We start from the raw sequence: 25,434 nt of genomic DNA, 5'->3' as shown, positions 1-25,434 counted from the left end.
GCCCAAACGCCATAGCCTTTCCTCATAAGAAGATGCCCCAGCCCCGTAATCATCTTAGTCGCTCTCTTTTGCACCTTTTCCATTTCCACTATGTCTTTTTTGAGATGCGGCGACCAGAACTGGATACAATACTCCAGGTGTGGCCTTACCATAGATTTGTACAACGACATTATAATATTAGCTGTTTTGTTCCCAATACCTTATATGGCACACTTAGACTGCAGGCCTACACATGCTTGCAAAACTAGCATCAGGTGTCTGTCACCTTGGGCAAAGCCCTGCACGACACCCCCACCAACCCACCCTGATGGTGCCTAGGTTGCTACTGCAGCTGGTGGTGTTGAGGGTTCTGTAGTCAGCTGGGCCAAATGGGTCCTCAGATAATTGTGGACTCTAGGACTGTGTCCAGTTGGGCCAACCCCTGATACACCTCTGCACATTCACCTATAGGTAAAGTTAAGAACATAAGAACATAAGAACAGCCCCACTGGATCAGGCCATAGGCCCATCTAGTCCAGCTTCCTGTATCTCACAGCGGCCCACCAAATGCCCCAGGGAGCACACCAGATAACAAGAGACCTCATCCTGGTGCTCTCCCCTACATCTGGCATTCTGACTTAACCCATTCCTAAAATCAGGAGGTTGCGCATACACATCATGGCTTGTACCCCATAACGGATTTTTCCTCCAGAAACTCGTCCAATCCCCTTTTAAAGGCGTCTAGGCTAGACGCCAGCACCACATCCTGTGGCAAGGAGTTCCACAGACCGACCACGCGCTGAGTAAAGAAATATTTTCTTTTGTCTGTCCTAACCCGCCCAACACTCAATTTTAGTGGATGTCCCCTGGTTCTGGTATTATGTGAGAGTGTAAAGAGCATCTCCCTATCCACTCTGTCCATCCCCTGCATAATTTTGTATGTCTCAATCATGTCCCCCCTCAAGCGTCTCTTTTCTAGGCTGAAGAGGCCCAAACGCCGTAGCCTTTCCTCATAAGGAAGGTGCCCCAGCCCCGTAATCATCTTAGTCGCTCTCTTTTGCACCTTTTCCATTTCCACTATGTCTTTTTTGAGATGTGGCGACCAGAACTGGGCACAATACTCCAGGTGTGGCCTTACCATAGATTTGTACAACGGCATTATAATACTAACCGTTTTGTTCTCAATACCCTTCCTAATGATCCCAAGCATAGAATTGGCCTTCTTCACTGCTGCCGCACATTGGGTCGACACTTTCATCGACCTGTCCACCACCACCCCAAGATCTCTCTCCTGATCTGTCACAGACAGCTCAGAACCCATCAGCCTATATCTAAAGTTTTGATTTTTTTGCCCCAATGTGCATGACTTTACACTTACCGACATTGAAGCGCATCTGCCATTTTGCTGCCCATTCTGCCAGTCTGGAGAGATCCTTCTGGAGCTCCTCACAATCACTTCTGGTCTTTACCACTCGGAAAAGTTTGGTGTCATCTGCAAACTTTGCCACTTCACTGCTCAACCCTGTCTCCAGGTCATTTATGAAGAGGTTGAAAAGCACCGGTCCCAGGACAGATCCTTGGGGCACACCGCTTTTCACCTCTCTCCATTGTGAAAATTGCCCATTGACACCCACTCTCTGCTTCCTGGCCTCCAACCAGTTCTCAATCCACGAGAGGACCTGTCCTCTAATTCCCTGACTGTGGAGTTTTTTCAGTAGCCTTTGGTGAGGGACCGTGTCAAACGCCTTCTGAAAGTCCAGATATATAATGTCCACGGGTTCTCCTGCATCCACATGCCTGTTGACCTTTTCAAAGAATTCTATAAGGTTTGTGAGGCAAGACTTACCCTTACAGAAGCCATGCTGACTCTCCCTCAGCAAGGCCTGTTCGTCTATGTGTTTTGAGATCCTATCTTTGATGAGGCATTCCACCATCTTACCCGGTATGGATGTTAGGCTGACCGGCCTATAGTTTCCCGGGTCCCCCCTCTTTCCCTTTTTAAAAATAGGCGTGACATTTGCTATCCTCCAATCTTCTGGTACCGTGGCCGTTTTGAGGGACAAGTTGCATACCTTAGTCAAGAGATCTGCAACTTCATTCTTCAATTCCTTAATAACCCTTGGGTGTATGCCATCAGGGCCCGGTGACTTATTGATCTTTAATTTATCAATGAGGTCTGAAACATCTTCTCTTTTAACCTCTATCTGACTTAACTCCTCGGTTAGGAGGGGCCGTTCGGGCAGCGGTATCTGCCCGAGGTCTTCTGCCGTGAAGACAGATGCAAAGAACTCATTTAATTTCTCTGCCATCTCTAAGTCTCCTTTTATCTCCCCTTTCCCTCCCTCACCATCCAGAGGGCCAACCGCTTCTCTGGCGGGTTTCCTGCTTCTAACATATTTGAAGAAGCTTTTATTATTCCCCTTAATGTTGCTGGCCATGCGTTCCTCATAGTCTCGCTTGGCCTCCCCTATCACCTTCTTACATTTCTTTTGCCACAGTTTATGTTCCTTTTTATTCTCTTCATTAGGGCAAGACTTCCATTTACGGAAGGAAGCTTCCTTGCCCTTCACAGCCTCTCTAACTTGGCTGGTTAGCCATGCGGGCACTCTCCTGAATTTAGTGGAACCCTTCTTTCTTTGCGGTATACACCTCTGCTGGGCCTCTATTACTGTTGTTTTAAGCAGCCAGTTGTTTTAAGTTCCCTTGGATGTACTTCTAAGTGAACATGTGTAGGACTGGGCTGTTTGGTATTCATCTCTGGCACATCACCATACTCATTGCTTTCATGTACAACAGTAGTTTTTTATTTCATTGCAGTCCTTAACAATGAAAAGTACAAACCAGTGGTTCCCAAACTCACCCATTCTGCGACGCCCTCATCAGGCTCCAGACCCAGAAGTAATTTCTTATGACAAATTGACAAGATGACATCAGCAACACTTATTTCCTGGTCGTGCCAGGAAAGACCTTTGGAATAGCAAAAACCAGTCCAGGGAGGGCAGGTGGGCCCTTTTGCAGCTCCACAGAGAGCCCAGCCTGCCACTCTGGACCTCCATGTCGCACTCCAGCATGTCACATTGCACTCGCACTGCCAAACAGCTTAGTCCGTGTGGTTCCCATGACATGCCCTCCCCTAGAATATGTCGCAATACCCAGTTTGGGAATCTCTGGTGTAGGCAAAATAGCTGGGATCCAAAAACAGCACAATTGGTTCCACAGAGGCTTTGAGCATGTGTTTCTTGAACATCAGCCCTGCTCAGTATTGTACAGCAAACTATTTTTGAAATTGAAAAAACTGTTTAATATATAATAAAACTATTTTATATAGCTATAAAGGCAATCTGATTAGATGTGCCTGAAGTAACTTTTCAAATCTGCACACATAGCTTTATTCCACATGTGTGTACACAGTCCTTAAGTGAAAACACATTTTAAAACCCATTTCAGGCTTGTCTAAAGCAGAAACCCAGGCTCTAACTAATTATGGTAGTGGGGAAGATGAAAATGAAGATGAAGAAATAGATGAATTTGAAGAAGGACCTGTGGATGTCCAGACTTCCCTTCAAGCTAACAATGAAACTACAGCTGAAAATGAACAAGAGCAGGTACTAACAGAATAGCAGCATTCTATAATAACAACGATGCATAATGAATTGCAGTATTGAGTGAATTTCCTTTTAAACAAGAGCTTCTGTATTGAAGTGTTTTGTTTCCCTGACTTATTGTATCATGACTGCTACATCCTCAGTGATAATTTCCAAGTAGATAGAGGAACTTGCTGACGTTGAACTAAATGACGTTTAGAAAATGTGGCTCATGATATAGTTGCTAAAATTTATTTAAACCGTTTACCATGTTTTTGAAAGAAAGCAACATGCTTAATCTAGAGTGTGCACGCCTTCCATTCTATGCATAGGTAGGAGAAACTGAAAGCTGACTTGGCTAAATAAGCTTTATGAGTAGCTTTTCAAACTGTGTGTCTGTTTTGGGAGTTGGGATTGGGAAGCTTTGTTACTTTAATAGAAAAAAACAAAGTAGGACAAGAATGCAAGAGCATAAAAACTGGATGCTAGAGCTAATGGAAATGTATGATGATAGTTATTGTTGGCATCCTTCAGTCTCGGAAGACTATGGTATTGTGCTCTGAATGGTGGAACAGAGTGTCCTCTCCAGTGCGTGAAGCCTGGGTAAAGTAGATATGGAGGATAGACTGTTTCCCATGCAGCAAATCCCCCCTCTCCACGTTGCTGAAATGGTCCAGTAAAAGGCAGAGGCCAATACGGTTGGTTCCAGCCGCGTCGCAGGAGTTGCCAGAACGTGGCTGTGTTCAACCATGAACTGCCTCAGGAACTCCGGCTCTGGATTTTGCCTCAAGGTTGACTCCTAAAGCCTTTTCCATAACTGGATGTAGCCACAAGGTAATGGAGCTTTGGGAATCAGAGTTTTTCTTCTCAGATGAGCTGCCTTCCCAGGCTAACGAGTCCCATCTATCCGGTGGCTGTTTAGTCGCCTCTTATGACAAGTACAGCCAAACTGAGGGCCAATTCTTATCCGCAGCCCCCAGGGGTATGAGCAACTATTACCCTGCACATGCCTGATCTCATCTGATCTCGGAAACTAAACAGGGTCAGTGCTGGTTAGTACTTGGATGGGAGACCGCCTGGGAATACTTGGTGCTGTAGGCTTATACCATAGTCTTTCGAGACTGAAGGTTGCCAACCATGATGATAGTAGGCTTTTTAAAACTGACTGGTTATTTTAATGAGTAGGCATAGCAGAAAAAATTGGAATGTAGTTTTAGCTAATCATGTTCTGAACCCTCAGGACTCTGTCATCTTGATTAAGCGTAAACTTCTTTCCACTTAGGTTTTGCAACAAAAATCTGAGAACCCAAATGACTGTAAGGCTTTATCTTCTGAGCTGGAATCTATTAATGTTAAAGGTAAACTGAATGTGACCTTTTTCAGAGAATTTGGCATGCAATATTTGTAAGAAATAGAAGGTGAAAGAATCTTTCAAACTTATGTAGCTATGTTTATTGGACTGTGTTCTCATGGTACTTATTCTACCACTGCAATGATGAAGACTCATCTTGCATAGTAAGTGCACAGCTGTACTAGGAAAGGAAAAATATCTGAGAAATATGCTCAAATATTTGATGGAATTAAAAAAAACCCTGTACTTATCTGTATATGAGAAATATATCATCTGTGTAAATCAGCATACAGTTGTGTTTAGGGCCAGTCCATCCATCAAATGGATGATGCAGCTTGTGTTAAATGTAGTGGTGGGGGATTTGTAGTGCACTGCCCTTCCCTTTAGTCCACCCTCGATAGAGCCACATCATTCTGCTTTCTGCTTGCTAAAAACAATCATCTTCCTTACCTTGCTCTTTGAGTTGAGTTTAAAGAGATGCAGTCCCTTTGACCTTTTAAACTCTGCATGAGAAAGGAGCACTTTCCTATCCCCTTACCTCATTCTTGTGCTGTCCCTTTTGATGAAACAGGAAGTCCTACACATGGTGTTTTTGGAAAACATATGCACAAGCACAGTGAGGCATTATGGGGCTTTTGGGGGGGGGTATTGTAGTGATCCAGGGTTAATGACAGGTGGTGGATCCAGTTGGGTTGTAGCCTTAACTTTGTTAGATGTGCCTGCTGAGGAAACATTCTACCTAACTTACTGGCAGATGGCTTTATAGTGTCCTTTTTGGTATATAATCTGAAACCAGTACTTTTATAATTTGGAATATACATCTGTCTGTGTAGGTCTACAAGTTGTACAGACTTGCAGCACAGTCTTTGGCTAGATTTATCAAACCTTAAATCTGCTTCTTAGTGCAGTTAGCCTTTTCGCACATTCTGGAACCTAATTAAAAGCTTTTGCTTTCTCTTAATTATGACTAGCTGCTGCTCTTTAGAAGTTAAGTATACATCATTTTGTGCTGAGGTGGGTAAAGTACATAGCCAAGACAGATCTCTATAGTCTGAAGACCTTCAGAACTTGACCTTGACCTTCAGAAGTTTTGAAAACATGAGCTATCTTGACCTTGTCTAAAACCATATTATGAATTTAGAAATTATGACAGATGAGTGTGAAAGTGATAGGAGGATTCAAATTACTGTTCCAGACATTTGGATTTGTGGGCTGTTTAGTCTAGAGGGCACCTGAGCAGGGACATGATTAAGAGCCCAGTCTTCTGCTGGCTACACCGAAAAGGGGCATGCTGCATCCAGCAGTAGGGGAGGAGCAACCCAAGGACAAACAGGTGGCATGTATAAATGTTTTATACTTAACTTTTAGTTAGCCCTGGGGCCATCTGGGGGTCTCTTCACACATATGCTGCCACTTTTAGGAGTAGAAAGAATCAGGGAGCATTGAATTGGGGTAATGGGATCTGGTGTACCCCCTCCAGGTGGTCTGCTTTGAGTGGAGGTGATGCATCAGTGGCAGATTGTTGGGGGGGGGGGGTAAAAGGTAGGTTGATTTAATATGCCCTTTATCCCATGTCTGCCACCGCTGCTGCCTCCCTTCATGCTATCTCCCTCCACTAATGCAAGCTGCATTTCTGCCCATTAAAGCAAGCAGAAAGTGGATCATCTGTCTTCTTAATGTGCTCCTCATGCGGTTTCTTCACATGTAGAAGTGGGGGACCTCCAATTTTATTTACAGGGACTATGTGAATAAAGTAACACTTGTGTGGTCCCTGTAAGTAAAACCAGAAGTCCCACACTTCTACATTTGAAAGAACTGTACAAGCAGCACGTTAACAGGTTTTAATATTTTTGTAGTGCAGAGGCAACAGCAGCAGACTCGAGGCAGCCTCAGTATTGTTCTGGGTTCCACAGCCCCTGACAAGTTATGATAGAAATCTAAATAAATGTTTGGATTTTTCAGGTGGTGGTGATCAGGATTTACCTGCTGTTGTGCCTCAGTATCTTAATGTATCAGAAGATAAACAGCCCTTAGTGATTAATGTTGCTGAGAATCTTAATGCTGGGACTGTAGTAACAGCAGAAGAACAAGACTCTTCATTGGCAGAGAATGGAAGTCACACATCAGAAACAGTGCATGGAGAAACCAAATCTTCATCAGGGACTCCTGAAAGCTCAGTGGTTGGCAGTCCTGATACAGAGTCTCCAGTAATGGTGAATGAATATGTATGTATAACTTGACAAGCTATTTTTCTCTCTCCCCTTTAAATATCAAAATGTTGAAGTAAAATGAGATTGCTTAGGCCAGGGCAATTTTTGAACCTATCTTGTTAGCTTGCCTCTTCTGAGATTTTGGGCCTGTTAGAAGCTTTTCCTGGAGAAAATGTACAAGCACACACAGGTAGAAATGGGGTAGGGCCAGTCCATCCATGATGCAAATGGGGACAGATAGGAGATCAAGTGGATGGCAAGTGAACAGATGCCCACCATCTCCTCTCCCCTCCACCAGTTCTGCCACCATGAATGGAGCCAAGCTCCTTACTGGCGCCTCCCTCCATGTGGCTCTTTAATCAAAACAGGGAATGAACACACCCTGCATTTTCGCACTTTGTGTAAAGAGCCCATGTGGAAGAAGGAGTGGTGATGTTGCATTCTGGCTACCTCACCTTCCTCCACCAGTTGCTTTGAAAGAGTTTGATGAGAGAAGGAGCAAGATTGCTCTTTCATGGAGCACTATAAAGGAGGAAATGTAGAGCACTCTGGGAGCAATCCCAGCATACTTCCTGCTTTGATTCAAGGGTCCATGTGGAAGAAGAAGCTAAGTTGGGGGTAGGGGCAGTGGAGCTGTGTGTTGCTTGAGGCAGCCCAATAGCTTCAGCAGGTCATGAGAGGGGGATTGTTCCAATCTTTTCCATTTCTTCAAAAGTTTCAGGGGGGAAAGGGGGCCAAGTCTTAGCTTTTAACTCTGCTCTGACAGGCTTTTCCCTGTCATTACTCTGCAAAATAGGGTAACTTTTTCCTAATGTGAACCCTATTTTGCAGAGTAATCACTTAGAAACTAGGTCATGATCCAAACAACACTGAACACTCCTTAGTTCCATTGATTTCAATGGGAGATATTTATATGGTGGTTCTTTTATTAAAATCAGTAGAACTTTCAAGTGCTTGGCTAGATAAATTAGTATGTTCTTAAACTGAGCAAGGTTAAAATAAAACTATATTCTATCAACAGGAAACTGGTTCTGGAAACATCAGTCAGAAATCAGATGAAGATGATTTTGTAAAAGTTGAAGACTTGCCCCTTAAACTTGCAGTCTACTCCGAGGTATGTTGCTTGAAAATTAAGGTATTCAGAAATGTAGAAAGCAGGTTTTGTTTTTAAAGTTGCTGCTACTCATGTTGAATAAGGAAGAGTCAGCTGTGAGGACAATTCTGATTTTTTCTGTTTCTAGGAAGATCTAATGAAAAAAATGGTGGCAGAGGCTCAGGCCAATAATATTGTTGAAGAAATACTAGCTGATGTAGAAAGTCAAGGTGAACAGTTAGCTGGAGATCCTCAAATGCTGAAGGAACCTGGTAAGATAATTTGTATTTCTTACTCAGGTTTGTTTGATTTAAGTTTTAAAATGTCTTATGCAACCCAGGTTGTTGATTCCAGCAGCCCTAAAAATTTGTAGTTCCATATATGCAAAGTTGTGATATTTGATAGGGAAAATATTCAGATTGGTTGTGCTAATTTAACTTGCTTGGTTGTGATACTTTGGACTGATATGCCCATACAGCTGCTAACACTTTACAATGCTGATTTTCCTTGGGCAGTTGTGCACCACTTGTGCTTCTTCCCTCATGTTTTATAGCCTAGTCTAGCAGTGTTTTGTCAGTATGGGGTCTCAAATTCAGTTCATTGAGTATGTTGATCATCTGCCATTTTTAAATTAATAGTGAAGGGTGGTTCTGAATTTTGATCATATGTAAGTATTGGGCTATGAGATCAGCAAGGTACAGAGGAAAGCCTTGACCAAAGTACAGGTATTTGAAAAAGAATCCTATCTGAAGAATGGGTAGCAATTCCTTGAAATCAGTTTTTGAAATTATTTCATATTGTGTTACTAAATATTAACAAATGTTTTTTTCCCTTTCTCCTTACAGATACAATTGGAGCCCAAAGTGCATAAAAAACAAAAGACTCACACATAGCCATTGCTCCCCCTTGGCCTACTTCATTGACAGGCATATAGAAAATTGCTACTATGTGCATTCTAATCTGTATAAAAATGTAAATTAGTTTTTCACACACTGCCTTTTAGAATAGGCACGCTAACGTTTTCCCATGTCTGAATGGCTAAAATTGAGTTTTCAGCCTGGCTGCACAGTTCCTTTTTCATTTTATTTTTATTGTGATTTTAGCAATTTTGAAGTGTAGTTTTAAATAAAGTTTGACTTGTAGGTGTGTGTGTGTGTGTGTTCTTGAACAATGTTATGTGAAGTAGTTTGCAGCCAAGGGAAGTGTTTGTATTGATTATTGTTAGCTTGTTTTGTGGAAGCTAACATTTTTGTATTGGGGGCACTGTTCTTTAGGGAACATAATGGATTCGATTCAGAGGTGCAATTCTACATTCAAAAGTTGTCTTCCATTCATGGAAGGACCTTTTTTGGTTTTTACATCTTGTGCTAGAGCATGGTATGTGAAAAGTGGAATTAAATGCCAAAGTGGTGTTCCACTTGCACAAGAGTTTGAGAACTGTTATGGAATCTCCCTATTATGGCACTGTGCAAACTCTTGCACAAATACAATAAGTGATTATTATCCTTCTGCTCACAGTTCTGTGGATTCAACCCAGAATGGTTTGAATTTTTATACAGCATTGCATTCTTATAAAAGGAGGAAAATCTCATCTGTGCAAGACCAAGCAGATAAAACAAATCTATCAAAACATCAAGAGGAAAAATCTCAGTAAGTTGATTCTTCAAGGGACCTTCATAGAGGGTCTAAAGCAGAATATAACTTTCAGATTGCCAAAATGTCTTGCTGAATAAGTTATAGTGGGTGTTTCTCATCAAGCATCCTAGAATACATTTTTTTAAGTCATGACCTTCCCTTGTGTCTGATGTTACTCAGTGTGATTGTTACACCCTTCTTTCTCCTCCCCCCCCCCAATGAAAATATGACAGGAAAGTATACATGTGCTCTTTTTAAAGGACCATTACATGTTTGGAACAGTGAGAATTTTGAGAGAAGATATGTGCAATCTTCCCAGTTTGGTTTCTGAGACTGAATACACAAAGAGGTGGTGGTGATTTGAACAGGAAAAGGGAAACGTCAATAAAATTTATTAATTAAAAAGCAAAACATGTTTAGAATAAAACGTGATCATACTGTTATGCCCACTGTGTTTGGATCATATTATGTAAGTGAACTTGTTTAGCTGATGCTAATGGGCTAACTAATGCACATCAGGGCTCTTTTGCCTTGAGGACGATAATGGTCAAAATACATTGAGCACATCATAGGTTATAGTGCGTTTTTGGTCTCCTTTTGGTGATAGGCTTACAGTATTAAAATTATGTTGGTCTAACTCTTATTTAGACTCCCTTCTGCTCCACCTGTTCCTTAGCAAGAGTTCTGAAGGAGTGACTATGGACACCAGAAAGCAGCATAGTCCCCTTGATCAATGATGTCTCCATTTGACAAGCATCTGTGTTCCATCATCTGAAGGAGATCATCATTTTTCCCTAAAGTCAGAAACAAATATCTGCGATACACTTGTGCATCTCTAGAGCAGGAGCCTGAGCATTTGAGCAAGGTGAAAGGATAAAGATCACCTCCAAGGTTATAAAAGCAGTGCCTGGATATTCTACTGGTGCTATCTCCATGATTCTGACTTGTACTTACTGCTTTTGATATGCTAGCTTAAGTGACTGGGAAAGCTGCTGCCCTTCAGTTTAAAGCCTGAAGTGATTCATTGTGGCATTGTGTATCAAAACAAAGCATTGCATATTATATAGATACTTTAGATGTTATATTGTATAGGTCAGTATAAGGGCTGTGCTGGATTTTGTGTATTTTTAGTTCCCAACTTTTGGTATATGATGTGTTGGCTGGGGTCTAACAATACTTCATAGCATGTAGTATTAATCCTACCGTCTTGAAAGGAAAGCAACCTTCTATCCATCTGGTACCATTTAATTTTCCCTTCTACTGCTGAGGGAGATCGCTGAAGAATAATACAAAGGCGCTACAACTGCATAGGTACTCAGTTGTGGTGCAACAGTAAGGAGAAAAGGGAGCATGAACAAGAAGTTTGACAAAAAGCTTTGGCTAAAAGTAAAAGAACCAGCTTTACTGCTCTCTGACATATAAATGTGACTTTAAGACAAACAAAGCTAGTAGAAAGGAGTTCCACACCTATTACTCCTTGAGTAGACAAAGTCAGTAGGTGAGAGCCTTTTGGTGCTATCTTTCCTTCTGAAGAATTCTTTCTAGTACTTATGTTCCAGCTGAGAACGTCACTGTTTAGAGTTACTTGAAACTATACATCTTCATTATAGTCACTTAATAGTGGATAAGTGCACTCTGCCTTTAAATCATTAGATGCAAAGATGTGTCAACTTCTTAAGCTTTTCCTGTTATGCTGTAGGTGTGGGAGAAGTTATAACTGAATGCACAAACTTTTAATATGGAAATCTTGGTTGCATGAACACTACTGCAATTTTACTGTCCTTTATAGCAGTATTTCTCAAACTGTGGGTCAGGACCCACCAGGTGGATCACAAGCCAATTTTAGGTGGGTCCCCACTCATGTCAATATTTTATTTATAATAGACTTAATGCTACCATGGTATGTGACTGCATTTGGAGAAGTGTTACACACCTGTACTTTTAACAAGTTACTATGTATATTCTTTTAACGATAGTAAATGGGATTTACTCCTGGGTAAGTGTGGGCAGGATTGCAGCCTAGGATTGTTTAAAATTCTTGATGTCACTGCCAGTCATGACATCACTTCTGGTGAGTCCTGACAGATTCTCATTCTAAGAAGTGGATCCTAGTGCTAAATGTGTGAGAAGCACTGATCTATAGCATTATTAGTAACTTTATACTGCTGTGAAACCATGAGTTCTGTTGTGATCTTACAGCCTCTCCATCAAAGGAGTTAATATGTAAGCAAAGTACTGCTTGTTCTGTAAGGAGTAGACTTGCACCTTAGGTTGAAAGAATGCTAAAGAGCAGAGTCTCAAAAGGAGTTTTTGGCACTGTGGTTGTCTGTACAAGGAACCACTCCCTGAAGTAACTGAAGTGGTCATTACCCACCACTTAAAATAGGATCATGATAGCCCTTACAATAGTTGTGGGTGCCTTCTACCTTACAGGCATTTACCTGCCTTTTTTTGTTAATGGTATTTTACGGAAAAAAATTTTTATACCGCTACTAAAGGCTTCTCAAATTTTCTCAAAGCAGTAGCCCTGAAGGAATGTTGCATTGTTTATCAAAATAGACAGCAAGCTACCCTTTTTGTTTTTATGATGCTTTATGCATAGTACCCAATGACTATAAGCCCCCGACTTAAATCAAGATATACAATGTTTAAATGCTCCACAACAACCATATTTATACTACTGTCACACTCCAGTACCAGACAGTTACGTTTCTACGTAACACATTCTCTAAAGCCACACACTGGACTAACTTTACTCAAATGAACTTTTAACAATATTTACAGGCCTTTACAATTCAGACATTGTTTATTCCAGATTTACAATGATTTACCTTTTTTAAAAAAAACAAAAATTAGCACTGTATACTTCAAAATAGACTTACTATCTGAATTTGATCTTGCCTGGCTTTTGGCATCTTCTGGAGGCAGTATCAACTTTGTCATTGCCCTCCATTAAAAAAAAAATCAAGAACTATTAACAAAGAATTACAGCAACATTTATCCTTTCTTAATTGACCATTGCTGTATGATTAACCAATTTAAATATGAGCAATGGAGCATAAATGTATATCTACTCAAAGACAGCTTGGAACATTTCTTGCCCCACCTTAATATAAACTTCCCGCTCCTCATCTGTCATAAGTGAAACTAGCTCTGGATTTTCACCTACTTCACTGTACAAGTGTGGTTGACCAGCCACCATTATAGGGGGATTTAGAGTTACTGGTTCTTTGGCCACTGCTACTTTGACCTCTTCCTCAGACTCGCTGGTGTCACTTTCTGAGTCATGCAGCCTACTTTTGGCAGAAGGGGGAGCATGCCCTGTCACAGAGGAAGACTTGTATTCATGGATAAGGAGTGTTCTGGTTACTTCACTCTCAGTGGCAGGTTCCTTGATGCATTCATCCACATTCTTAGCATCTAGTGTGTTAAAAATACAAGAACAGGGCTATTGAAATTATTCATAACCTGAATGAACTACTTTGTTCTGTTAAACTACTTTAAACTGCAAGAGCCATCAAGACTTGATAACTTCTCTTTCTTGCTACATTTTCCAAATTGGCCTAAACTAGTCACAGGTAGCTGCAGTATCATAACCCCCCCCCTCCAGCTCTAGTGGGGGGGGGAAGGGGAGAGAGCATGCAAGAGTGTACATTTAAAAATACTGAATTGGTTTCCAAACATCAACCTGAGCCCAGTATAGTTGGCTGAGAATCCTGCCTGGAAATGCTGGCCCCCTGTCTGCAGATGTGCATTCCCTAATGCTATATTCCCCTTGGCAACACACACGTGGGAGTCAAGTGTGATACAGTACAGGTGAAGAAAAGCGTGAAAGCACTTTTGGGTCTTTTTGTGCAAAATGGTCTTACCGCCAGGAGCGTTAACCACATCCAAAGAGGCTCCTTGCACAGTACTTTGGATCATCCACACAGGTTGTTGTTTAGTTTTCTGAACCTTTGCATTTGTCACATTGACAGACTCTTGGACATCAATAACCAAGCTCTGGATGTACATGTTGCCATCAGAGGAATTCCTGGTTGCCCATTTTTCAGGGCGGCTGAGCAGCTCGGTTTTTGAACTCAGATGCTGATCCAAGCTAAAAGAAAACATTGCTCTCATTGGCATGGTTTCATTTTTTGTCACCTACCTAAGGTAACTATTTTTAAGAAGTATGGTCTCTGTCCAGAAAGAATGCTTAAGTCCCACTGGTTTCAATGACCCTCAAATAGAACTTTTTTCAGATCAAGGCCTAATTGCCTTTTCTGAAACATGGTTCTGATCACATGCTGGAGCAGTAGGAAGCATCTGTTCTGCACTGAATGTCAAAAGGGGCAACACTGCTGAGAGCATCCCCTTTTCATGCAGAAGATCTTATTCCAATCCTGACATCTTCAGGTAGGGCAGAGAAAAATTCCTGCCTGAAACCTTGGGAGAACCGCTGCTGGTCAGCATTAACAATACTGACCTAGATGGATCAATGGTCTGATTCAGTATAAGGCAGCAGCTTTAGACAGTATGATCCCAGCAGCCTGGGTTATTGTGAAACAGAAACAACCCAGCTTAGTGTAGGTGTTGTAAAGATAGGCCAGGTACAGGCTGAAAAGCTGTCTTCCCCTCCCCCCATAAGTGCTATAAACACACCCAATATTGTACATCATAATAAAGCCTTAGCATTTGTATAGTGCATGCTGAGTGCTGAACACTGAGTATCAGGATGGAATCCTTACACCAAGATAGCTGTTAGCCAATAAGCATCATTATCCCCGTATTAGCTGTGGCTAAGAAAGAGGCAGAAGAAAGATTCAAATTGGGGAAATCCAATTATCAGCTCTGTCTAGGGTTGGGAGGGTTCTTTCATATTTTGAGAGTTTTTAAGCTTATACTTATTGTGAACTTTTAATTTACTTAAGTGATTTGATTTTGTTATATGGGAGGTGTCAAATTTTCTTGCTTGATGATATCACTTCCAGTCATGACATCACTTCCAGGTCAATGACATAACTTCTGGTATCATTCCAAAAAGCAGGTCCTGGTGCTAAAACATTTGAGAACTACTGCCTTAAGGACATGCTAATTCCTCCTAGGGATGGGGTGAAGTTTCACCCCAAAAGACAATTGAACTGAAACTATTCCCATGAAGTGTTTCAAGAGTGGGTTCTGGACCTGTTTTCCAGCAGGTTTTGGGTCCATTCTGGAAATAAAACCAAAGATCGCTGTTGAAGGGAGAAGGAGGAATTTTTGTGCCTCACTGCCGTCTGTCTCAAAGGCCTTGGAGCACAAGAGGCTAGGGTCTAGCATGGCCTGGGGTGCATCATAGCCTAATGGTAGTATGATACAATATGTTTTTATGGCTTTGCATCACAAACCTTCTGACCTTGAATGCAGAAGGTACTTCACAAGAACAAACTGCTGCAGAGTAGGGGGAAATCCAAATTTATTTTTCCTCCTGCTAGATTGCACACCTACTGAGCACTTGCAGAGAAGCTCAACCATGTTAGACTTCTTTAATATGCTGCAGGAGTTTTTTTAGAGGAAAATTATTTCATGCCACTCTGCCAAACCGCGGAGTGGAACAAGGTGGTTCTTCCTATCCCTAATTCACTCATATGTACTGTCACTGCTTTGAACTTCAGGTTTCTGGAGAAGAGGCGGCTGGATAATGTGAAGAGCCACATTACCAGGCAGAACTTTAGAGCTGTTGCCTCTTCCAACACCAGAGCAATTAACTTGACCCAGGAAGATCTCCACTATTTAAACTCATTAACTTCAACTATATAAGCATATGGACTATACACAGACCCACAGAGACATCTTACCTTGTTGCTAGTTCAGGGATTTCTGAGGGCTGAGGCTCTAGAAGGTCAAATGGCAAAACAATGTCTTCAGTTTCATGAAGCAACATAAATATGGGCTCAATTTGTTCATTAAATTTGGCCAGCAGGGTTTGGGCATCTCGTTTAGGTAGTGCAGAAGCATCTTCCTCAACTTCAGTATTGCAGTAGGTGCAACGGAATGTCTCTGAAGCATAAATAAAGATTGCAAAACTGAAGTGGTAGCATCTGCCAAATGATCAATACCGTCTCAGTCCTCAGCTTAGTTCCTTTGAGCTCAGCCACACAAGCTTCCTTCTAAGAACTGTAAGAATAGCTAGAGAATAGCTTGTTGTTCCTACTGGATTAAAGTGCTGCTTTTGTTGTGATGGAGGAAGAAAAAGATGGCAGTCACACATGGGTTGTGTGTGCTTGCACACCTCACATACAGTAGCGCTATTCAAAGGACTCTGGTGGGAAGGCTCTGCCTCACCTGCCTCCCCACCCACCGCATGCCCCTGCTCTGAATTTGAATACACATCCAACAATCACCTTGAACTGATCAACAAATATTATGCTCCAAATACAACTGATGCTCTTAAGGGTTTCAAAAGGATAAGGTCAAATGAACAGCACAACTAGTTACAGCAGCGTACCTGTGAAAATATCAAACAACTGATTCACTTCCAGGTCCGTGTAGGTGCTTAGGCATGAAGGACATTTGAAGGAAGACCGTGTGGTTGAATCTCGCTCGCCTGCCTCAATCTTCCGGCGCATGTGATCCAATTTGTACTTCACCACATCCACCAGCACCTTGTAGTTGATGTAGTAGTAATTGTGCCTTGTGCTCTTCCCATTTGGCCCTGTCTCCACACGCATCCGCAGCTTCACAAATTTATCTGCCTTGAGAGTGTTGAGGATGGTACGCAGCTGTTTGCGCTCATACTTGAGAAGCAGCAACAAGTCATCCTCCTTGACACATGGATAGCGGATCAGTACATCGAGGGCCAGTGCATATTCTACTCCATAGAAGCCACGAACCAGGTACTTGGCCAAGCGCTTAAGTGCTGCAGGGACTTCAGTAATAATGTCTTGGTCTCCCATTATAACTCCTAAACCAATTACTGAATGGCCGAAGTTGCCAAGGAAAAAGAAGATAAAATAGACTGAAAGACATAGTCTTCCAAAGGTATGCAAATAAAGATGCATGGAATATGAGTTTAGACCAGTAAACCTCACATATATTGATCACAGAGCAGGGGTGAGCCACCACCTCCAGCCCCCTTAACTTTCTCCTTGTTTGCATGGGTACTTTAAACAAGACAGGAGATGCAGAATGCACTGGCACCCAGCCAGTGACAGCATCACATCACTGCTGGGTTATCCCCAGAGGAGGAGCCACCACAGGAGGAAGGGTGCAATGCCACCAGCTCCTCCTCAAATAGAGTGGAGCTTGAGGGGCAGTCATGCACCCCCCCAGCATAGCACAGGAGAGGTGCTCCTCAGGCTCCGCCCTTGGTTAAAGAGTGTGTTATGTGCAAAACCAGAGTCCCCAGCACCTTTGCCACCCCTCCCTGGGTAACCTGCACTTAGGACCTCTCTTCCCACAAGAAAGTATTCCATCAGTGGCTGGGTAGATACCACCACCTCCTTTCTGCCTTGAACACCTCCCAGCCAAAGAAGGGAAAGGGGGGAGGTCCTTAGGTGCTGCAATTATGTCAGGGGGAAACCAGTGCTCAAAATACTTCTATTCCCCCACTCCCTCTCTTGCACTGACAGTATACCTGCCTTGGTCAGGCCCACGATTTAAGAATGGCACTGCGGCTTATTTGGAATGGAGGAGCACATATCACATGACAAAACTTAAGAATGTTTATTAAGAAAGTAAATGAGAGAGTTCAAGACTCATTGATTCAGTGCATAGATGCATATAATTTGAGATTATAACACACACAAGAAAAAAAAAACTACCTAAAACTATTTTACTCACATACTTGGCTTCCCTAAACGCTCGAAGGCTCAGCAGAGTATCAGATAAACTCTCATGGAAGGGAAGGGAAGAGATGAGAAACTGCCCAGCAGCATCTTCTCTTGCCCTCTGGTGACAAGCACATTCCCTAGCTCCAAGCCATACTTTTTATACCTCAGCCCAGGGCCTAGGAGAGGGGGGTAAAAGGTGTAATTTGTACTCAGGGGGTCAGAAAGGGGGCCCAGGAGCCAAAGGAGGGGGCCCAGAAAGTTCCTGGGACCTGACATTTTCCTATCTCACCTGAACTCACTGCCAGCACATAATGCTAAGACACAACCATGTGCATGCAGTGTTAACTGCTGCTGCAAGCAATACGCACCAGGCCCAGGAAAGCACCCATGACCCTCCTTAACACAGTGTCAAATCTGGGAGGAAACTGGCCTGCTACAGTGTGTCTTGTGGATTCCATAACCATGAAGGAGTGTATAGAAGCTCAGAGACCCTGCTGTGGGGCTACAGCTGCTGCAGAAGTTCATTTTGATCCATTCTAGTGTAAGCCTAAATACAATGATGCTAATTTTCTGCAATCAGTTTTCTGTATTTCAAACATTTTAGAGAGACTTAAGAGTGTGTTTGGTTTTCTGTATTACTTTATCTAGCTGCCAATGCTGCATGTTTGGGTAGACCAGCGCTCTGCATCAAGAAGCCTAGTAGACCTGAGCTCCAAAGACTAATGTGGCTATAAATACCCTCCCCCTGCCCTATTTTGCCCCCCCCCGATCTGCCTGCCCCCATTGCCCCCCTTCCCCTCTAGGAAGGGGCCCCAAAGAAACTTTTTTTCTTAGCCCCTGCTAAAATTCCTCTCATAGGCCCTGCCTCAGCCAGCCATCTATTGAAAAAGATAATGAAATCTGCCTGGTCAGATTCCTGGCTTAATGTGATCCAGCTGTCCTGTCTTGTAATCTCTTAATTAGGACCTAGAACCCTTCACACATCACTCTCCCATTGTGATAAGGCTGCAGCTGCAAGATTATCATATTCACCATCTGCCATCACTGGAAACTGAGGAAGAAGACAGCCTGGACTATCAAGGTGTAGCTAATAATCATGTAGCCCAGTGCCCAGCTCAAAATGATGCCCTGGAAATGATGTCACACCTGGGCTTTTTAAAAAGTGAAAATGGGGGAAACCCCCCCCCCAACAGCTTGCCATTCACTTGCTCTGCCACCTCTCCCCAGGCCCCGGATATTAACACCTATTGGTTCCCTGCTGTGTCATAACTCATCATTGGCTCTCAGAACAATGCCCAAGGTGCTTCTTTTGACAACCCTCATGCTTTTTACACAGATGTCTCCCAAAGCTGTGATAATGGGACTACACTTTCCAAGAGTCCCTGCTGTGACTTGCAACTCTGACCTGGGAAGGCCCTACTCTGGAGTAAGAAAGGTTGGGAAAAGAAGGGAACCTGAAAGGGAGAGGCACTAGGATCAAGTCTGCTGAGGGCTGGAGAAGGCCCAGTGAGAAACAGGAGTGAAAGCTTCTTGATGCAAGAGAAGAGCAAAGGTTGGGCTGGGGAAGCCCTGGCATGCTGCTGCACTGTTGAGGCCTCCTGCTTAACTGGCAGCCAAAGAGACCTGTCATTGCCCTGGAAAGAGATATTGGGAATCATGATGGAAGGATAAAGTGGATAGAGAGATGCTCTTTACACTCTCACATAACCAGGGGACATCCATTAAAATTGAGTGTTGGGAGGGTTAGGACAGACCAAGAAAATATTTCTTTACTCAGCATGTGGTTGGTCTGTGGAACTCCTTGCCGCAGGATGTGGTGACTGCATCTGGCCTGGATGCCTTTAAAAGGGGATTGGACAAGTTTCTGTCCAATGGAGGAAAAATCCATTATGGGTTACAAGCCATGATGTGTATATGCAACCTCCTGATTTTAGAAATGGGCTATGTCAGAATGCCAGATGCAAGGGAGGGCACCAGGTTGCAGGTCTCTTGTTATCTGGTGTGCTCCCTGGGGCATTTGGTGGGCCGCTGTGAGATACAGGAAGCTGGACTAGATTGTCCTATGGCCTGATTCAGTGGGGCTCTTCTTATGTTCTTAAGGTCACTGAACAAGCAGCAGAGAAGCATAAGTGGCTGGGGAGCATGACACAACAGGTGCTCCCCCTGGATAAGTAGTTCACTATCCTGCTGCTTCCCTCCACTGCTAGACCCTTGAGATAATGAAGGCAGGGTACTTTTTACATACCCAGAATACTTTTCTTTATTATCAGAAAATCAGTACATATGAAGAGCAGCTTCCCATAGGCTCACCTCTAGGACATTCAAGATGAGGGCATTAATGTGAAACACACAGCTATTTCTCTTTCAGAAATCTGTAGGAGAATGTTTTCCCCCAACTCACTTTGCCTCTTGTATTTTTTTCTGGTACTTTCCAATGGTGCTTTAAATTTTAAAGCAGGGACTCATCATAACACCCCTCCCCATAGCCATGTCCCATTATGACTGTAACAAACAAACAAAAATAAACTTGACATTTCTTCTGCCACATATTTCTACCTTGAAACTTATTGTACTTCATTTAAAGATCAAATTCATTTCACCTTGAACTCTTGGAGTAGGTTGCTATAGTTTTAAAACAAATTCTGTAGAAACTGAAAAATAGAATTAAAAAACTAAATTTCTGGATAAATATAAAAGATATATTAGAGTGCTAGCCTATATACATTTACTTAAAAGTCCTACCATCTTCAACAGGATTTATTGGCACACCACCAGGTTTTTGACAATTGACAAGGCACACCACACTGACAGCAGGGGCTCACATCTTCCATTGGCCCTATTAATAAATGACCTTCCCCCAAATTCCTGTGGCACACCTGAGGACCACTCACAGTTTGGCAGTGACAAGGAGAGTATCCCAACAAAGGTTGGGAACAAGTGTTCTAGAGCAGGTGTGCTCAAACCCTGGCCTGGAGGCCATTTGTGGCCTTCAGGGATCCCCAATTCAGCCCATGGGGAGCCTCCAGTCTCCAGTGAGCCTCTGGAGATATGCTAGTGCCCGCATGGCCCAACACAGCTGCTCTCAGTGTGAGGGTGATTGTTCAACCTCTTGCGTGAGCTGCGAACCAAGTGCTCCCTCCACTGCTTGCTGTTTCACCTCTGTGAAGAAAAGGCTGGCCTAAAGGCTTTGAGCTATTGCGGGACTTTCATTCATTCATATAAGTTCCATCTCTAATATATTAATTTATGTAAATGTATTCAAATTTTAAATGTAAATTAATTCTTTTTTCCCCAGCCCCCAACAGTGTTAGAGAGATAATGTGGCCCACCTGCCAGAAAGTTTGGACACCCCTGTTCTAGAGGCATCTGGCCAGCACCTGTAAACAAGGAATGCTGGACTAGATGCATGTGTGTCTTATCCAGAAGCAGGGCTCTCTTTGTGCTCTTTCACAAGCAAACTACTGTAAACACATGGAGAACAAGTAGCATGTTATCTGGCAACTACATTAAATCCTAGCCTCACTTAGGGTCAGATTATACATCATATGAAGCACATGGTGAATTTACACATGCTTTTCCTACTTAAGAAAATAAGGGGAGGGGGACTTTTAAGTCTTTGCTCATTGCGATTCCCTTCCAGCCCCCAATAACTGCCATTTCCCTATAGGTACCAATGTATTGCTTCTAGAGGGGCTACAACAGAATGTGGAGGATTGATCAGATAGTAGCCACAGCCTCCCATCCACCAAATGGCCTAACTGGCTGTGCCAGTTGCTGAACTCTCATTGCTGGCAGTAGTAATGATGCCAAATGCACGGGGGGGGGGGGGGAAGAGGTGAGAAGGAGTATAAAGCTCTCCCCCAAGCCCCACAGCTACCTGGTGAACTACAAGTTGTGATTTAGCCATTCTCCAATACAGAAAGCCAGCCCAGAAAAGTCACACCCTTCTGCCCTGACTTACTCATCCCAAAGTACTAACTTTTTGCATATAAACCTGATGCAGTAATGGCAGGTTTGCAGGCAATTTGTGTAGGAGTCTGAAGAAGAAAAACATCTGACATCAACCTAGTGCCAAAGCTATTATAGAAAATAATACTTTCATCAGTGTTACCTTGGAGCAAACATCAACAGGTTCTACAACACAGATGTATCAAAGAGACAAAGATTTACTACATCAAGCACTTCTTGATTTCCCAGTGGGCTAGTTACCTCACTCTTTGTACTTGTAGGCAAAACTGCAGGAACCAAAACGTCCCCAAGTAGCTGTGAACTTTTACATATAACGTTGCAAAGCACTGCTTTGTATGCTTTCCCAAAGAACTTCTCTAGCAAGCTCCACCCCTCCTTCCATCCTCCCCTTCTTGAGAACAGCAGTGAGCCTAGGCACCGGAGAGGAGCCAGTCAGATTAGCTCTGGCACCTGCTGAAAAATTAGTCTATTACTTACACCCATGCTTCCTGCAGGGGTACAGACTTGATTGCTAAATAACACACCCAATGGGAGACCATAGACTGGTTGGCCTTGAGTTCCCTTTGCAGCAGGTGTGTGCTGGCAACAAGATGAAAGCAATCAGAAGAGCTTGCTCAACAATGTAGAACAGAAATTATTATTATTTGGGATGCATGACTTAATGTATCCATGTTGTCAGTTTCCCTCAGGTCAGTTGCAGTTACTTTCTTGAGAGGAAAACATTTATAGATATTCTTTCACATGCTTACCAGTTATATTTTCCTTCTAGCACAGGGATGGTCAACTTCTGCACTCTTTTTTGTACTCTCAAATATATGAATAACTGACTAATACCAATGTTGGTCCATCAACCTCAGTACTATCTACTACCCTAATTGACAGTGAGTGGTCCTGCAGGATTTCAGAAGGGTCCTTCTGCCTGAAGATGCCAGAGATTGAAGATATCTGCAAAATCTCTACCATGGAGCTATGGCATTCCTTTGCCACCTTATTCTCCAAACAGTGGTCAGGGAGGAAGTATATTTTACTGCACAGACAGACCTTGCGCATTCCATCAGTTCCCAAAATAAAATAGGGGCCAGTGAGCAGACAGAGCCCCTCACTTACTGAGCATGTGCAATTCAACATATAAAACTGCATTACATACAACATACAAATATATGTTAGCAAATTACATAAACCCTACAAAACCTGAGAGAGAAGCTACTTATAATGGCACGTGTAGCTGGATCTGGCCAGTAAATCACAATTTGGGTTATAATTAGACCTATTATCTCACCTACATGTTGTGAGCTGCTGTTGAAGGCATAAGAGCAGCACCAGAGAAAGTTTGGCAACCTGCTTTACACAGTACAAGTTGCAAAACATTATGAAAATTCCAAGTGTTGTGGCTGAGTGGGGAACAGTGCAAGCAGTAGTCCAGCAGACATGGTTTTTCATGTCCAAGGTGTCTGGGCATGACAGGTAGGAACCAACACACAAAATACGTATCACCATTTTTTATTCATGTCAGGGAAAGTTGTATCTGCCAATTTGTTTGTGTGTCCATGGAGGGCCAGCCCATCTGCAATGAAGACCGAGGGCCCAATCCTGAACCGTGCGCGCCAGCTTACTGCCGGCATGCACTGTTGCAAATGTGCCATAAGGCACATTTGTGGGCCCTACTACTGGGCGAGCACTGGTGGTAGCCCAGTGCTGGCTGGTGCTGGGCTACCACCAGGTGGTCACCAGAGCTCCATCACTTGGCGGTCACAAAGATTGTTGAGCAGTGGAGAAGTGAGCAAAGGCATGGGGGAAGGCGGGGAGGAGGCATTCTGGGGGGGAGGGAGTGGGGAGGCTTGCCACCCTACATGGAGGCTCTTGATTCACCACAGACCTTTTGGTTGGTGGTGAATCGAGTAGCCCCATTGCAGGGTTACTCTCTTTACCTGGGGAAGGGGACAAAAGTTTCCTTCAAGGAGGAGGCAGTGGCTGCCTGGAGTGCGCAGGATGCAGTGGTAGCCATTTTTGGTGCTGCTGCAGCCCTGTGCCACAGGCAGCTCAGGATTGAACTGTGAGTCAGTTGCCTCAGCAGCAGGTTGACAGGTGATGTCCACCTTGCTCTACCTATTCACCTGCATTGCTGCTACCTGCATTGGAAGAGAAGGATAAAGCAGAAGAGTGATGGGCTAGAGCTCCTTTTTGACCTCTGCTTTTCAAAGTGGTGGTTTGCAGACAGGCAGCAGCTGGTCCAAAGCAAATTCCCAGGGAAGAAAAAATAGTAATAATATGCGATATAGTACTTGTCCCTAGCACATCAGAAGACTAATTGCCAGTCCACCACAAGCTAACTGGGCAAGAGACACTTTTTAAGTGGGTGCTCTTCTTTTATTTAGCAGGGAGAGAGTAACTGGCCCTTCTCACCCCAGCACTGCCTTTTCTAGTGGCTGTCTACTGGCGTTCTTTTGCATCCTTTTAGATTGTGAGCCCTTTTGGGACAGGGAGCCATTAGTTGACTGTTTGATTTTCTCTGTAAATAATAATAATTTCTCTGTTAATAATAATAACAATAATAATAGTTTGAGAAGCACTGCTTTCTAGACCACCATTATCCTCCATTCTTCTCTTCCTTTTTTAATCCAGAGAGCAGGAAGAACAGAAGCTGGTACATCACAAGGTAAGAGGAAGGGAGGTCGAGGACAGCATTTGCCACTTCAGGCACCAGGTCTTAGGCTAGCCCTGCAGTCATATCATGCTTCCTTCCCTACGCACCATCTGTTGTGGCACTTGTGATTTGTATGTTGACACGGGCCATCATTCTCTCCAGAAGGAATTAGAGCACGTACATACTTGTGAGCAGCACCTCTCTCTGTAGTTAGTTGAACACCCACCCACCCATGTGACCAGGACCACAGAGTTCTTTTGTCAGGATATGCCTGCACTAGAAAGCTTGCTATTAGTTCTATGGTTTATATCAGTATAATTATAATGATTTCCCCCCAAGGACTTCAGAAATTGCAATTTGGTGAGAGAGTGTATCCATTTCTGCTTGAGATCCTGAAGGACATCTAGGGCTTACTGAGTTGAGGGAATGCATACTTGGCTAGCTTTAAGCTGTAGCTATTTCTCAATAGTTGCATAGATGCGGCACAACCCAGAAAAAGGACGCCTAGTTCTCTGTTGGAATCTGGCCAAGACAAACATACAGTACATGCTAGAAATTCTCCCACTTATCCTGGCTTGCATTTTATTTATTTATTGTTATAATACATTTATAACAGCTACTGATCGATCAATAACACTTATTTATACAGAACTACTTCCTAAATTAATTGCCACAAACTTACTAGGTGTGCGGTGCAAGTCTAAACATGCTTGTTGAGAAGTCTGTTTCTTTGCAATCAGGTTTACTCCCTAGCAACCATATATAGGAGGGCAGCCTACATCTAATATTAATATTTGCTGGTTATGACAAAGGGCCCAATCCTATCCAACTTTCCAACCCTGGCGTAGTCGTGCCAGTGGGGTGTACGCTGCATCCTGTAGTAGGAGGGTAGTTATGGAGGCCTCCACAAGGTAAGGAAACATTCAGTCCTTTGCCTTGGAGTTGTATTGCAGCTGCACCGGTCTGGAAATTTGGACAGGATTGGGCCCCTAACTTTCGATTTTATGTATGGTTACTTGGAATGAAGCCCCAGTGAATACAGTGCAAATTTTTCTCACACACAAAAGATCAGGCTGTATGCCCTATTTCAACTAGATATAACTATATACATTTCAGACTGTGATCACATCTAACACTTTCTTATTAAAACTGGATTCATGAAGCAGGTCTTGCATAGAA

General features: G+C 43.1%; 2 protein-coding genes across 8 annotated transcripts in view; one reads left to right on the top strand and one right to left on the bottom strand.

Annotated features, from left to right (window-relative positions):
• Positions 1-9,359, top strand: part of PCM1 (pericentriolar material 1) — a 62,779-nt gene extending 53,420 nt beyond the window's left edge. For 5 of the 7 annotated variants that reach the window (XM_066632963.1, XM_066632957.1, XM_066632962.1 and 2 more), the window contains 6 exons: positions 3,427-3,584; positions 4,846-4,921; positions 6,877-7,139; positions 8,146-8,259; positions 8,366-8,489; positions 9,063-9,359. In XM_066632963.1, coding sequence (XP_066489060.1) covers positions 3,427-3,584; positions 4,846-4,921; positions 6,877-7,139; positions 8,146-8,259; positions 8,366-8,489; positions 9,063-9,088 — 761 coding nt within the window. In that variant the 3' untranslated portion in view covers positions 9,089-9,359. The remainder of the gene's footprint in view (positions 1-3,426; positions 3,585-4,845; positions 4,922-6,876; positions 7,140-8,145; positions 8,260-8,365; positions 8,490-9,062) is intronic. The other 2 variants (XM_066632964.1, XM_066632961.1) reach the window with 1 other exon arrangement.
• A 3,563-nt stretch (positions 9,360-12,922) lies between these two features.
• LOC136655910 (general transcription factor IIE subunit 1-like) lies at positions 12,923-16,766 on the bottom strand. Its single transcript, XM_066632641.1, has 4 exons — positions 16,319-16,766; positions 15,669-15,870; positions 13,722-13,948; positions 12,923-13,272 (listed from the first exon to the last, which is right to left on the bottom strand). The coding sequence occupies exons 1-4, from the start codon at positions 16,764-16,766 to the stop codon at positions 12,923-12,925; spliced, it is 1,227 nt and encodes a 408-aa protein (XP_066488738.1).
• Positions 16,767-25,434: the final 8,668 nt, after the last annotated feature.

The sequence above is a fragment of the Tiliqua scincoides genome, chromosome 6, assembly GCF_035046505.1.
Source record: "Tiliqua scincoides isolate rTilSci1 chromosome 6, rTilSci1.hap2, whole genome shotgun sequence".
Taxonomy (NCBI): Eukaryota; Metazoa; Chordata; class Lepidosauria; order Squamata; family Scincidae; genus Tiliqua; species Tiliqua scincoides.
This window is presented reverse-complemented; position numbering and strand designations above follow the sequence as displayed.

Coding starts and splice junctions, on each gene's coding strand:
- LOC136655910 (XM_066632641.1), bottom strand. CDS start 16,766: ATGGGAGACCAAGACATTATTACTGAAGTCCCTGCAGCACTTAAGCGC. Junction 13,949..15,668: donor ATCCCTGAACTAGCAACAAG/GTAAGATGTCTC, acceptor GTTTTCTTTTAG/CTTGGATCAGCATCTGAGTT. Junction 13,273..13,721: donor TGTGGTTAACGCTCCTGGCG/GTAAGACCATTT, acceptor TTAACACACTAG/ATGCTAAGAATGTGGATGAA.